Raw genomic sequence first — 14,907 nt, 5'->3', positions numbered from 1 at the left:
TATATAATTCCAACAGAAACTAAAGTTACTCGATGCGTTTTTTTGCCCCCTCGGTCTTGCAGATGGGCAACTCTGCGTTTGTGCTCACATGCGTTATGCAGAGACACCGTAGAGCAGATGGATCCAGGCTGGAGAAGCTCCATGTTCTGTGGGAACTGTGAGCCAATCAATCCAGCTGGATGAAGTGGGCAGCGGTCAGTGTGAATCCTCGGCGGACGCGATGACGTCATGTATAATGCAGCGATCTGACCTCAGATGGAAAATGAGAGCTCTCTGAGACCTTTTCCAAAAATAAGCCAGAGAGAAAATGTCACACGAGGACGGTGGCAGTTTGTGTCGATGAGCTGCGTGTCAGGGTTTTATTTTTTCCTCCCGTTTGTTTTTCTTCAGTTCAGCTTGAGGTGATTTCTCTCATTAATGATCAGAGACGGATGAGAGAGTGGAGGTAGATCAAAACCGGCTCAGAAGGGTAAAGAGATCCTTCCATTCACCTTGTTAAGAGCTAATGAGGGTTTTATCGATTACCATCAGAGTAAACAGCTGTGATGGAGAGAGACTTAATACGTTTGCAGCCATTTTTAATCCTTTACGTTTATTTAAATCGGCTTTCAGACCCAACACTTTGAAATAAAACTAAAATCCCATCAAATAAACATTTATGATATAACGACAGTGAGGGGAACGCTTTAGGCCAACATCGGTGACTTGAATTAGTGGCAGCCAGTGAAGCTCAGCAAACAGAGGGGCGACGGACAGGGGCGGTTCTAGCTTGTTTGGGGCCCTGGGCCAATAAATTAATAAAATTAACATTTTATTTGAAAATAGGTGGGAGAAACAAGAATAATAAAATACAATAATCACACATAGCAAGGGACAAACATACCATATACAGTGCAGTTAAAAGTATACAATACTGTAGAAAATAAATGCAATTAAAGTAAATTGTACCATAAGTCAAACATTGATATAATTATGTGTTGCATTTTGATCAAGACACATTTCACTGCTCAACTGTCAATTTACATCTACCTTTATTTTTAGAAACACGTTTTACACCATTGCCCTTAAAAAAACCAAATTAATTTGCACAGCTGTTATAAAAAGTCCTACACTTTGTGAAATAGTTACTTTTCAAGCCAGAAATAGGCTACAGATTTAACTGAAAAACGGTTTACTATTATGGCCGCCCCAAAATAGAAACTGCCCTGGGCATCTGCCCACTTTGCCCATATCGGAAACCTCTACTGGCGACGTGTGGTTGATTGACGATTGGACGTGCCTCTTTGTTCTAGACCAGGTGAGATGAGATCTGAAGCTGGGCGTTCAGGAGATATCCCTCGTCACGTGCTTGAACCGCTTTAGTTGACTTTTTTGAGGCAAAGATGCAGCAGCAGCTAAGCTTTTCCACTGTGACAGGAATCCTTTCCAATCTCCCAGGCTGAGCCTTTGAAAAAAGCCAATTTCAGCCAATAGCATTTTGGATCAAGACTTTTCACTTGTGATCTCTATCTCCAGATAGAGTGCTAGCTCGAGTGCTCTGCCTTTTTGGCTCGGTTTTCTGTTTACCACTACAGACAGACAAAGCCCCCCGATCCATTTATCCATCTTGCAATCCATCCTACCATCAGTCATGAAGAAGACATCAAGATAATTGGACTCCTTCCCTTCTGGAGGGAGCAGTCTGTCTTTGCAAGGCAAAAAAAAAAAATCAGTGGATTATTGAAAGCAGTGTGTTACCATTTCACTTTATCAATACATAAGCCTGTCACAGTAATCACTAAGTCAATGAATTACACAATAAATTAAAATGAGCGCAGCAATTTCCATTTGGACAACAGCCGTTTAAGGCTTTTAACCTAGTTGAAAAGCCGCCATTTTGTGAAGTATTCTTTTAGAAATTGAAACTTTTTTCTTTTTTTGTGTGTTTGAGTGGGTGTAGTTGCATTAATACTATTACTATTATTTATTTTTATTAGTTGAACATGGTCTCTACATGACAATATTATCCCAGTAATTTTGGGGACAAATTATCCTCCATCAAAATGTGTTACCCTGACAGGCCAATCAATAAACACTAATGTACATTTCCATCCATCCATCCATCCATCCATCCATCCATCCATCCATCCATCCATCAATCCGATTCGCATTCACACATTTTGTGAGTGCTAATCCACCAGGATGCGATCGGAAAAGGCTGGGTATTTTCTCTCTGAATTAAGGCTCTTAATAATCCTTCCTGTATCCCTTTCCTTCCAGTGCCTCCTCAGATTACTGCAAAGCCCAGAGACCAGATTGCCGCCCAAGGGAGGAGCATAACCTTCCAATGTGGCACCACAGGAAACCCTCCACCTGCCATCTTCTGGCAGAAAGAGGGCAGCCAGGTAAGAGGCTGGAACAGAGAACAAGATGTTTGTGAGTGTAAAGTTTGAAGTTGTTGTTTTTTACATGTTGGAGTCAGCTGTCTTAACAGTTTTACAAGCTCTTTATTGTTTGTCATATCAATAAACGGAGTTTCACACCTCCCTTTGAAAGGCGAGAATGACTCACCCCAACATGTGCAGGTTTCTTTATTTTTCTTTATTTTTTTTTTCATTTCATCTTGACACCTTTTTTTCTGAGTTGCCCACACTCTTCAAAACACATTTTCAAGACAAATGTTGCGCACATTTTTACACATGCAGCTTACTGGCAGAGATAACCTTCTGGAAAATACATCTTACACAGTGGATATAAAAGGTTTTTCCAATTCAAGACGAAGATTTATCGTTGCAAACCTTTTTTTTTTTTGTCATCCATACTGTGGCATAATCTGTACAACTTGATGGAAACAAACTGAAATCTTTTTGGGAGGAACTAGAATAACCCGTTTATTTCAGGAACTTCATCACTAAGTGAAACACATAGATTAATTACGCACAAGTGGAAGTTAAAAAGCCTTTATTTCTTCTGATTAGGATGACTTTTCCATTTGGAGAAAATGAAAACTTGACACTTGGAGTTAAAATATTACATCAGACCAATAAAAAAAAAACATTTTATAATATATAAATGTGGGTTTAATGAAAAGTATGTTTAATACCTGCATAAAGGATGTAATTTTAAAAATGCACATTTAATCTGACAAACATCTAAACACATACTCCAATTTATTCTAATATGTAATAACTGTAGTTGCGTAAGTTTGTATGCCTTCTTATAATTGTGGATGTTGCTGTGTTATGAAAATGTGAAGTGAGTCAACAACTGATCCCCAAATGTAACTTATGTGTTATAAACAGGCTTTTCCTGACATGTCCTGGGATGCATTTAACTGCAAAAGTCACAACCTGGACAGAGCTTCAATCGCTCTTTGTCAAAAAGTACCAGTCAGAAGAAAAGTACCAAAAAATCTCCAAGTCAACAGGGTGAATTCACATCAGCCCTGTTTGGTCGACTTTAATTCCACTGCAGTTTGTTTGTCTAGGAAGTCGTTCGAATTTATGCGTGAATATCAAATGTACTGGAGACCACCGCAAAAGCAGGAAGTGGACGATGGGGCAGAGCATTCTGGGTAAACACAACCAAAATAAACATGAGTCTAACGCTAGAAGGAGAAATGGCTTGTGGTCAAATGAGAGATCCTACAACTACTGAACTCCATTTTTGTTTACATTTTGTGAGGAAGGAAGTTGAGCTCATGTTGTCTTCTGAGGTTTTCATGTCTGTTTTTCAATGGTTCCTTGTAGAGCTCCACCACGGGTGAGGAGGGGAAAAGGTTTTTCAAAGGTTTTAGTTCGTTTGACACAGTGCAGTGTGAAAGCGAACCGCACCAGCTCAAAGTATAGCAAATGTTGCTATTTTGGTCCCCAATCGATCCGAGTCTTCCAGACTATCAGGTGTGCAAACACATGGAACACGGAGAAGATGGCTGTTACCAAATAGAAGAAAACATAGCGACTTTATCAAGAACAGTGTAACTAACCCCTTAGAAAGGTTGAGAGTGCAAACTGGTCATGGAAGCTAAATAGTGGCCTATTTTATTATAAACAAAAACAACAGAACCTGACTAAGTTAACAAAGGCACATTTTTAAAATCTTTGAAAAGCATGTTTGAAAAATTGTTTCATCGTCTAATGAAACCAAGGTTTCACTTTTGGTCGCCCTTTCAAGATGCAGGTGTGGCTCACAAAACAATACAGCACATTACCTAAATAACAACATACCCAAAGTTAAGCCTGGTGGAGGTAGCATCATGCTCTGGGCCTAGAATGGGGATTGTAGTCGAGACGGAGGGGATTATTATCATTTCCATGCCGGTGTTGGCACTAAACCTGAGGCTCCTGCAGGAAAACTGAGGATTAAGAGAAACTTCATTTTTTCAGCATCATAGTCTCTCCTTCTCCCGCCCTGTGGGCAGGAATATGATCCGGATGCAGTTGGAGGAGTAAAGGAATGAAGGAGGGCTTAGCAGGTGCTGAAAGTGCTACTTCAAGGAAAACTGCTCTGCTTCCACATTATCCCGACTATAAATTCAGCTCTGCTCAATTAGCAGCTACCTGCACTGACATACAGCGCTTGTTTCTTGTTGGGGTTTTTTGTCCCCACGCAGTATTAGCGAATACACATGCCTGCTTCCGCTTACGGTTGTGCTTGGCTGTTTGTTTTTCTCACTCTATTTGGAGGATTATCTGTAACCTTATAACTTCGGTCCATCTATCGAGATCTAAGCCTCTTAGAGGAATAAAGTGGTCGGCTGAATGGATCCCTTCCCCCCTCGTTTTACATCCGGACAAACAGGATGACAAAACTACAAGACATCTGGGACATCGTCAACAAACACCTTGCATGCCGGTTATTCGCTCCGATTTAATTAGATTTATTTATCAGGGTTTTATGTGGGAATGCGTGTAGCCATGCAGGGTGTTGTGCACAATAGAAAGGAAGAGTTAATTGGGAGATTCAACTCATCTCTTCCACTTAAGTTTTAAACTAGTCAGGCTTTTTGAAGGCTAAAGGGAAAGAAAATTTATTTATTTTTGCACCAGGCACACAACACTCCACACACAACAGAACAAAAGACACTTTTCCCTGACAAAGCCCATTCTTACACCTTACCAGCAACAAAAAAGAGCTGAAGCTGCATTGATTTATTAGATTTTAGAGGAATAAAGCTTTAAATTCCTTTTTTTTTTTTTTTTTCTGTGATGGAAAAGTTTTGCTAATTAAAATTTTCACTGTAGAGAAACGTAGTTCAGGTTTTACTGATGCAAAAGCTGCAGTTATTATGCTGGGTTCAAACTATTGAGAAAAAAAAAAGAAATGATAAAAAAAGCTTTTTTTTGTGTGTGTTTTTAAATGTGGAATCTCAGAAATGTGGAAAGTTTTGTATTTGTATTTTGCTCACTTTACAGTAAGACCCTACAATAAAATCAAGTTTTACTTGCCTTCACAAGTAAAGCACAAGTAAAGTTCAATTAAAGCACCTATTTAGAAAATAGTTAATTTGTGTTTACTTTAGTTTTTACCATGAATCCAGCTGTTCTGTGCAGGTTTGTTGGAAAGCATGTGTGGACAAACAGGATAATGGAGACTAAAGAACATGATTTAAATCAGTCTGGAGCCTCAGATCAGGTGGCAGAATCTGCTGATGGGACAACCGGTGGTTTTTCAGTCCAATAGTCTGACCCTTATGGAAGAGAGAGCAAGAGGAGAGCCATCAGAGGTCGTATTTGCAGTTTGCTACTGGGCATGTAGGAGATGGAAATGTTTGGAAGTTCTGCCCCAAGTTTTGCTAAATTTAACATTGAAAACATTACAGGAGCCAGAAAACTATCTTGCATATCACCTTAAATTCACTATTTCCACAATGAAGCATGGTGTTGGTGGCATCATGCTTTGGGGATGTTATTTGTAAGCAGAATTGGGAACATTCGTGTTGTTTCCACCAAATCTGACTGAGCCTTGGCTCTCTGTGTTTTTTTTGTTGATCTATTATAATTAAATCCCAATTAAATACACTGAGGAAAAACAGGGAGCTTTTTTCTCAGACTCCTTTGGCTTTTTCATAAACTTCAGAACTCCTACGTCTTAAATGGACCAAATCTACATGGTCTTTCTCACTGGGCCTGTGCATCGATGTGTCTAGATGCTGCTGTTTCCCGGTCAGCCACCGTCGCAGTCCGGTCGGTACTCCGTTTCCATGAGCGGAGAGCTGATCATCGCGGACGTCCACCCCGAGGACTCGGGCTTCTACGTCTGCCAGGCCATCAGCGTGGCAGGAAGTGTGCTGACCAAGGCTCTGCTGGAGGTGGAAGGAGGTACGTCTTTGATCCACAGGGTCACATTGCCAGGTTTGCTCTTCACCACCAGCTAATAAGGTAAACACATTAATTACTTAGTAGGTGCACAACAACGGGGTCTGGTAGAGGGAGGGCACAGCTGGAGGCCCCATAAGGGATGAGCAATGAATTCTAGACCTAATGTTCTTTTTCAGGCAGCTTGTAAACAGCAGATTTATTCCTTCTCCTGTCCTCTTTATGCAGCCCGTTAAACTCTACCTGTTTGCATCTGAAGTGTTTTTTTTCCCCCTTTTGCATTTTACAGCCGGCAACTTTCTAATTACATTCCCTCAGTCTTCTAAATGTGTTTGTTCTTAATTTTCTGCTTTAAATGCCGCTGAAGAACGGAGATAGCGCCACTAAAATATAGTGCTGCGATAAACAGTTTGCTCCCAGATCTATGTTTTTTTTCTTCTTTTTGCGTTTTGTCACATCTAAATGTTGAGGTTCATCATCAAGCTATTTTAATGTTAACCCAAGCCAATGCAAGATTCCTGAAGGAAACGACTTCAGTTGGTGACCTTAAGCTACAGATAACCTGGGTTATGCAGCAGGAGAATAATCCAGGGAGAACAAGCAAGCTCGTCTCTAGCAGCTCAACAAAAAGATGTCTTTTGCAACTTAGTCAAGTCTGGGCTTACAGACAATTAAAATGATGTGACTTGACCTCAAGCAAACCGGCAATACTGTGAAACCGTCCAGTGTGGATTATGGAGTGGGACGAAATGCCTTCACACTGAGGTAGAGTGAGTGTCGCAGTCTCATTTGACGGCGGCTGTTACCTCCAAAGAGGGCAGAAGTAGATTTTAGTTTTAGGGGGCTTTTTTTTTTACTCGCATGAAACCATTTTGATTTGGGAAAACTTCTTCTCCTCTTCATTTGAAAACGGCATTTTGGTTTTGCTAACTATGTTTGATTCTGAAAGGAGTTGAGCATTTTCAACATCTAGCTGAGATATAAGAAAAGGAGTGCAAGCAGAATAAATTTGGCGGGGGGGCAAGTAGATTTTTTATCGTTTGTTTTTTTCATCCTCTCCGTTTAAACTGCCAGGGCCTTCGGGTCGTATCCCACCGATCATCCGGCAGGGCCCGGCCAACCAGACCGTGTCCCGGGGGGCCATGGCACAGCTGCACTGCCGCTTAGTTGGAGGCACCTCAGTCAAGATCTCATGGGAGAAAGATGGAGAGAGGCTGCAGGGAAATAAACCCCGAGTGACCTTGATGGAGAACGGCACGCTGCAAATTGCAGATCTAAAGGTGTGTATATCTGTGTGTGTGTGTGCGGTAGTCGCTTTCGTTCAAACGGAGGGAGGGGGGATTGAAAAGGATTCTTTTTAAGTCCGTCCCATCTTTGACAGAGAGGGAAACGGTGATAGAAGCTACAAAAAAAAGACTCTAAAGAATAATAGAGTGTCTCATCTCTGACCTGCTGTCACCTCTCCCTGCAGCCCACCCAGTGACAGAATTTTATCTCATTTCCATCAGAAACTCCATTTTCCAGCGCAAAATTAAGGTGAGGCAGGATTTCAAAGACCAGCCGTACCAAGGCGGCACATTATCTCTCCGGCACAATTATGTGCCAACGCGGTGTGTAATTGTGATGTTAATGAAGGCGCTTGTTTGTAAATGCTAATGGAAGAGGAGTCAGAAGCCCCCACCACGCCCCTCGTTTTTGTCTCGCTGGGAGTGTGCGCAAAAAAGAAAATAAACGGAATCGGTTTCATTAATCGATACCCGATTAATCATCGAAACCGGCTTTTAATTAGATCTCAAGGCTTATTCGGCTACCGCCCTGTTTCTCAGCTGTGGCGGGGAGCGAAGTTGGAGCATTAAGCCGTGGTCCAATGCACCGCTGAGGCTGGGGGAATGTGCCACGCCAATGTGCTCAATGGAACAGAAGAGATGCATTAGTGCGGTGTCGAGAGAGGATGGGGAGAAAAGAGAGGGGGGAACGGAGATGACGAGAGAGAGAGAGAGAAAGAGAGAGAGAGATCGCCTAAAAATATTCACCCTGCTCATGGCCCCTATGAGCGCATCAATATTTTAGTAGTACTTGGAGTCATCTAAAAAAGTTCACCTGCTGCCGCACGCTGAGCTGTCTGTCAGCCAGAGGTCAGCGCTGCGGAGGGTGATCTCATATGGTCCGACGGTGGTTCCAGCAGACTGGCTCCCGGCCAGTACACGGAGAAACGCCACCAGCGCCGCTCGAGTGTGAAGACACATACAGCTCATAATGTAAACAGGCAGGCTGGTTAGGGTTGGGGGCTCTGGAGTTGGGGAGGAACGGGATTTCATTTGTGATTTTTCACGATGAGAGTGGAGAATAAGTTAGGTTGAAAAGCCGTGGTCTATATATTGTAGATTGTTGTTGTTTTTTTAATGTGCAGCACACATGCACGTTTTGCACGTTCCAAAACAAATAAAAATAATTCCTCAAACACAGTTGCACATCTTGTAAATGGGACAGCACCTATTAGTAAACATACAGTGTTGCCAGAAATATACCAGACTTAGCAAAGTGCTAATTTCCATTTGAAGTCCCATAGAACAAACATAATATGTAAATAACACCAAATTAAGCTCCTTATTTCTCGTCTTTCCTTTTCAGCGCCTTTATTTCCTTTTATTCTGTAGAATATATGGTTGACTTCCTGTTTTCGATTTGATGCTATTGTTTTGATAAGAGAGCTTCCTCTGTTTATATTATAGAGCGACAGAAAAGGACGGAAGACAAATTGCAACAGCTTTATAAAAATGTGTCTTGTTATTAGCCCCCTCCTTGCCAGGTTTGTTTGATTTGTAAATAAGGATATTTCTAATGTCGATTGATTGAAATTGTGAATTTGTTTTGTTGTAGTCAAAAGGTAGGGTGTAGTTTTTGAATCAGAGTTGATATTTTTAGTGGTGAATGTTATTTTTAGTGTTTGTTTGTACATACAGCTGTTATGGTGAAACTCAGGCTTTACTTCCAATAAATCTCACTGTTCAGCAGTAAAGCCACAATCCCTCATTTGGGGACAGGGAGGTCTGCTACACAATATATATATAAAAAACATTAATGTAATTTCAACAACATAAAATACAGTAAAAATAAATAAAAACTGAATGTGGTCAGGAAAGCCTGTTTCAAAGAGCTGGTGTCTTTTAAAATGTTCATAAAACTACATCTGTCATAAACATAGTAACTGAAACATAAAGTTACAAATGTTGCTTGTATTTCTTTTTTAATACGGCTCTATCATTCAAAGTGTGTTATAAAACGAAAACACCTGTATGTATTCCTGTAGAACACGACCTCAAACCGTATGTAACTCCTCTTGCTCCCGTTTGCGAAACAGATGATTAATTATAAATCTCTGTCTGCCTTCCTCTGCACATACTTGGAATAATCACCCACCAAAAATAACTAGCTGTGCTTGGTAGGTGCAATAATAAACTTCAAGCAATTATGTGAACCCAGAAGATTCAACACTGCAAAACCACAATATCTTACCAGGTATTTTTTGTCTAGTTTCTAGTGTAAATATCTTACATTTTGAAATAAGACAAACTTAACTCATGAGTAGCTTTCCAGCAAGAAATAGGAGCTTGTTTTGAGTCAGTAATTTTTTAAATATTTACTAAAAAGTACTGGTGGATTATTTTCTCTTACCACATGTGAAAAATGTACTTTTTTTATTCATATTACAAAATTACTTATTTAAAACAGGCTTCTATTTCTTACTGAAAAGTTACTTAAAAGTTAGTTTTGTCTTACTTCAAACATACTGAGATATTTACAACTAGAAACTAGGCATAAAATATGTGGTAAGAGTTTTTGTTTCTGCAGTGAAATAAAAGACATCTTTACTGGGTCAATATCGGAAAAGCAGCATGAGTTTGAACCCAGACTGCAAAGTTATTTGAATTGATTTAATTTGTATTATAGGGCACAAAGAAGGGGCAATTTAAATGATATGAAATAAAAAATGATTTAAAGTAAACATACTCAGGTTATAGAGTGAAGGTGAACAGAGCAAAACCAAATATAATTGGATTTCCTGCTGTCTGTGAGAAATACTGGCTCGCGGAAGTAATCATAACTTCTTTTTTTTTACTTTTTCAAACATTTTGTCACATTACGGCAACACACATCCGTTGCTAACGGATAGATGTAAACACCTCGACGTTTTTGGTTGCCAGGTGACGACTGTGTGTGTTTGCAGAGCACCGTACACGAACTCGGGGAGGCTTCACCTCAAACCGCTGGGGTCCGCAGTGCTTCCCCCAGCAGCGGATCATTGGCCTGTGCATGCAGAGAGCGGCGCGTTGGCAGTCACATACCTATCCAGAGTTATCACCCCGTTGCCCTCAGCTCTGCTGGGCTTTCTGATGTGTTTCGGCCCCATTTCTGCTTTGTTTCCACAGGCTGCAGTGGTGCTGCTCTGATAGATTCTCACTGCTGTAGCTCACAGTGACCGGCTCAAAGCAAACAAATAAGCCAACAAAGGAACACAAGGAATTGTCTCTCTCTCTTTTTTTTTAACTTATGAAATAAGCATCTGTTTCAAGGAAAAGCTTGTTTTCTGATTCCAAAATAGGAACGAATGAAGTTTATTGTTGATTCTAGAAATGAGCATGATTGCTGTTTTTTAAGAGGAGAAGGTCCATTTGTTTCTCAAAGAAACACTGATTTCTGTGACGGGGCACACTGCTTCTAATTATGGACTAGAAAAGGTGATCCGCAAAATAAAACCCGGAGCAATTGTTTCAAGATAATACTTTTTTTTTGTGAGGGAAAAATTATGAAAACCTGATAAAAAAAATGCTTTCAACCATATTTTATTGTGACTTTTATAGCAGAATTAGAGGCTGATGTGCAGCGTTCTCTTTAAAAACATTATTTTTATTTTTAAAAAATTGTCCGTTCCTGTCAGAGGTCTGCTAAGGAAAAAAAAAAAAATCCACATCAATGTTTTTGAATTTCATGCTTTTAATTTTGCTGTACCATTATTTTATTTTTTGAGTGTGGTCTGATTATAAAGCTGCAATTATTTCTATATATTAAAAAAAAAAAATTTGGGTGCACAATCTTTGTATTTCTTGTAAATTCCGGTTCAAAACTGAACTAGTTTCGACAACATTTTGAAAAACTGTTATTCCAGGGTTAACTACATGCAAGCAAAAGATCTTATAAAGATGCTTGTTGAATCTGGTAGGAGAGTGTCACCATGAAAACACGAAGCCATTACTCTGAAATCAACATAAAGGTTTCAGTTTTCAATGCGCTCGGGGACAAAGACTTCATTTTGGGAGACGTGTCACGTGGGCTGACGTGTGTGAAATCGGGAGTATTTAAGCCAAAATAATTGTTACATTTGGAAGATAAAGTGGGAAGCCTGCAAGCCCCAGAACACCATCCCAACTGTGAAATACGAGGGTGGCAGCATCGTGTTGTGGGGGCGTTTTGCTGCAAGAGGGACGGCTGCACTTCACAATATAGATGGCAGCATGAAGGAAAAACATATGGACAACAGTAAAGGAACATCTCAAGCTACCAGACAGGAAGTGAAAGCTTCAGCACAAATGATCTCCCAAATAAACATTGCTATTTATATTAGCTGTTGTGTCAGTCGGGGGGGGAAAAAAACTATTGTTTTAGGAAATTCTACCACTTTTCTGAATCTAAAGGAAGCACAAAATATATTATATAATAAGGCTTATTCTGGCGTTTAACATACAACAATAAATTTGGTAATTCTCATTGAGAAAAAACAGAAAACGTTTAGTGAAATTACAGTATTTGTAAATATCTGTTTTTGTTGTATGCAAGTTGTTTGCTTTATAATCATTCCAGCTCAGGAAGAAAATGACAATGAATTATGAAAAGTGGGGCTGCGACTAACTACTATTTCAGTAGTCTAACCCTAACTCTATTCTATCAAGTATTCTGGTGATTAATTGATTAGTTGGATAAAATTGCCACATTTTATCCACTTAAGTCTCTTTTCATACAATGTTATAAATGCATTACAAGATGGAAATGAGCAAAAAAAGTGAGAAAATAAACATTTTGTTGATTAAACTGCAGGAACACAGCTTTCTTTTGGTGTATTTGAACCAGGTGAAGCTAAAACCATCCCACTGTGGGAGTTCTAGGTCAAACATATTCACAGACAAAGTTGTTTTTATCTTAAAAATCTCTATATAACTTCCACAGTTTTAACTTGATAAATGCTTTGATTGTGTTGTATTTTTCAGCATATGATCTTTTTAAGAGTCTCCATTCTCCATTTAATGATTAATCAGTTACTAAATCTGTTGACAAGTCTTTCAGTAATCGATTAATCACGATTAATTTGATTAATTGTTTTCACCTGAAGCGTCAAAAAATAAGCAAAACTCTAAAATGAGACGGTTATTAGACTAAACATGTTGGTCTCTCTGATGAACTTTAGCCTTTCTTTGACAGGACACCGACTCTGGGTTGTACACGTGCGTCGCGTCCAGTCCCACGGGGGAATCCAGCTGGAGCGGGATGTTGACTGTCAGAGGTACTTTTACCAAAACACTCTCTCACTCTTCACACACTTCATCTGCTGTCTTTCTGAGAGCCCCATCTGTTGACGTAACGCGAGAGAATCCGCGCCGGTTTCAGCCAAACCGATGATCCAAGTCACGGTCGCGGTTCTGTGTCGCAGAGGAAGGAGCCTCGTCAGGATCCAGAGCGTCTGAGTTCATCCAGCTTCCGGGACCGCCGCAGAAACCCGTGGTTACCGAGGTGACCAAAAGCACCGTCACCCTGACGTGGCAGTCCAATCCTCATGAAGGCGGAGATGCTGTCACCTCCTACGTCATCGAGGCCTTTAGGTAAGAGTTTTAAAGCAGAGACGGGACTTTTACCGCCGGAGGTTATTTCTGAACTCCAAGCTATCCTGCAGTTGTATTTGTTTTTAATCTGTTTTTTTTTTTCTTTCTAGATTTGAAAGTATTTAATTAAAATACCTCACTGCCACAATGTTTGAATAAGAATCAGTCAATAAGGTTTTGCCCTCTTATTATATAGTTTAATAAATAGAAGTGTCAAAATTTTAAAACAGCCAGAGTTGGATCTTATGTCAAGAGTTTTGACTCTTTCTTTATTCTCGGGTACAACGTGATTTCACACTGTAAACAAAATGTCAGATTCAGATTGTGAACACTCACGTGTTTATTTCTGACTTTTTGCTGTTACTTTTTGAGTCTGTAAAGTTGACGAATTTCTCGGCCATAAAAGTTGATCCGTTCAAGCACTTTAGTCTACTGACATTGGGACATCCTTATATTGGACGTCGCCATACCTTTCACCCTTCCACTGAAAAAATAACAACAGCAGAGACTTATTATTGGTGTAAAACACAAGCGTTGCTGCCCTGACATTGACAGTGCTGTCGGTCGATTCAGCTGTTGCAATTGTTCATTTGAAAGAAACCGTTGCGTGATCTTTGAGGGTAGCTTTAGGTTTGACAGAATAGCCAAGACTCCTTAGAAAACAATTTGCATCTCACATAACAACCTGCTATCATTTAATTTACCCTCACACTTTCCTTTGCGTGTGATTCATACTTTTCCTACTCTGGTTAGACTGAGAGAAGGCCCTCGTCTGCTAACAGGGTTATGGATGTTCAAGGCTTTTGTTGCTTTTATGCAGATTTTGAGGTGAGCTTTAATTGTGCACTCAGAGCTTTATGTTTATAATGAAATGCAGATAAAACAAGGGGACATTAATTATCCTGGTGAGTCTACTTGCATTGTAAAAACCGTGTAGAAAATGCAGTGTAAAGAGTGTTAAGTACAAGCAACAACAAAACAGTAAACAATTATTTTTTTGTCCTGTTGGGGTTTTTTTATTTTATGTCTCATCAAGTTGAGCCTTCGCCTTTTCTTCCGGCTCCGATTTTCTGACTTACTGCTCCGTGATAATGAAGCCTCCTTCATTTTGAGCCATTAAGAGTTTGGGAAATGACTCATCTCAGCCCAAGGGGGAAGCAGTTCTGTTAAGTTATGTTTGGGGGAAAGGAAGTGTGACACTTGCTGCCCCAGTGTTTAGCCACGGTGTCCTGGGGAAAGCCAAAGCAGCTCTAACAACCAACCGGGGGGCTGCAGGAAGGCAGAGAGGGAACGAAGGAGCAGACAATTACTGCGGAGGTCAGACTGGCAGCTCTGTCCTGTCCTGGGGCAATCCAGAGAGGGTATGCATGCCAAGCCAGGGAGTTCACTCATTACAGTGGCAAGACAGAGAATACAGAGCGCAGGCACACACACACCTACACACACACACACGCCTACATACATTTCTCCTGGCGTCGAAAAACGATTCAGTTAGTGATGGATGCATCCACTCCTGGACGGTTCAGCACAAAGAAACTGGTTTGTAAATGCTTGTTTTTCTGGGATGTCGCCTGTATTTTCTAGTGCAACATTCACAACCACAGGTTAGTTTCAAGGACTTTCCTCCATTTTTTTAAGGCTCATACTTCTTAAACAAACCCTTTGTGCCAGCTCCTAGTAATTATGCATCCTCAAAGGTAAACTTCAAAGGCTTGTGAGTAACAGCAGTGGAAAGATAG

The 14,907-nt window shown here is 40.3% G+C and overlaps 1 protein-coding gene across 5 annotated transcripts in view; it reads left to right on the top strand.

The window, feature by feature from the left end:
* zgc:77784 (uncharacterized protein LOC402947 homolog) overlaps positions 1–14,907 on the top strand; it is a 90,508-nt gene that overhangs the window by 42,429 nt on the left and 33,172 nt on the right. For all 5 annotated transcript variants that reach the window (XM_044119085.1, XM_044119084.1, XM_044119082.1 and 2 more), the window contains 5 exons: positions 2,260–2,384; positions 6,128–6,299; positions 7,371–7,576; positions 12,771–12,852; positions 13,000–13,168. In XM_044119085.1, the coding sequence (XP_043975020.1) occupies positions 2,260–2,384; positions 6,128–6,299; positions 7,371–7,576; positions 12,771–12,852; positions 13,000–13,168 (754 nt within the window). The remainder of the gene's footprint in view (positions 1–2,259; positions 2,385–6,127; positions 6,300–7,370; positions 7,577–12,770; positions 12,853–12,999; positions 13,169–14,907) is intronic.

The sequence above is a fragment of the Gambusia affinis genome, linkage group LG06, assembly GCF_019740435.1.
Source record: "Gambusia affinis linkage group LG06, SWU_Gaff_1.0, whole genome shotgun sequence".
Classification (NCBI taxonomy): Eukaryota; Metazoa; Chordata; class Actinopteri; order Cyprinodontiformes; family Poeciliidae; genus Gambusia; species Gambusia affinis.
This window is presented reverse-complemented; position numbering and strand designations above follow the sequence as displayed.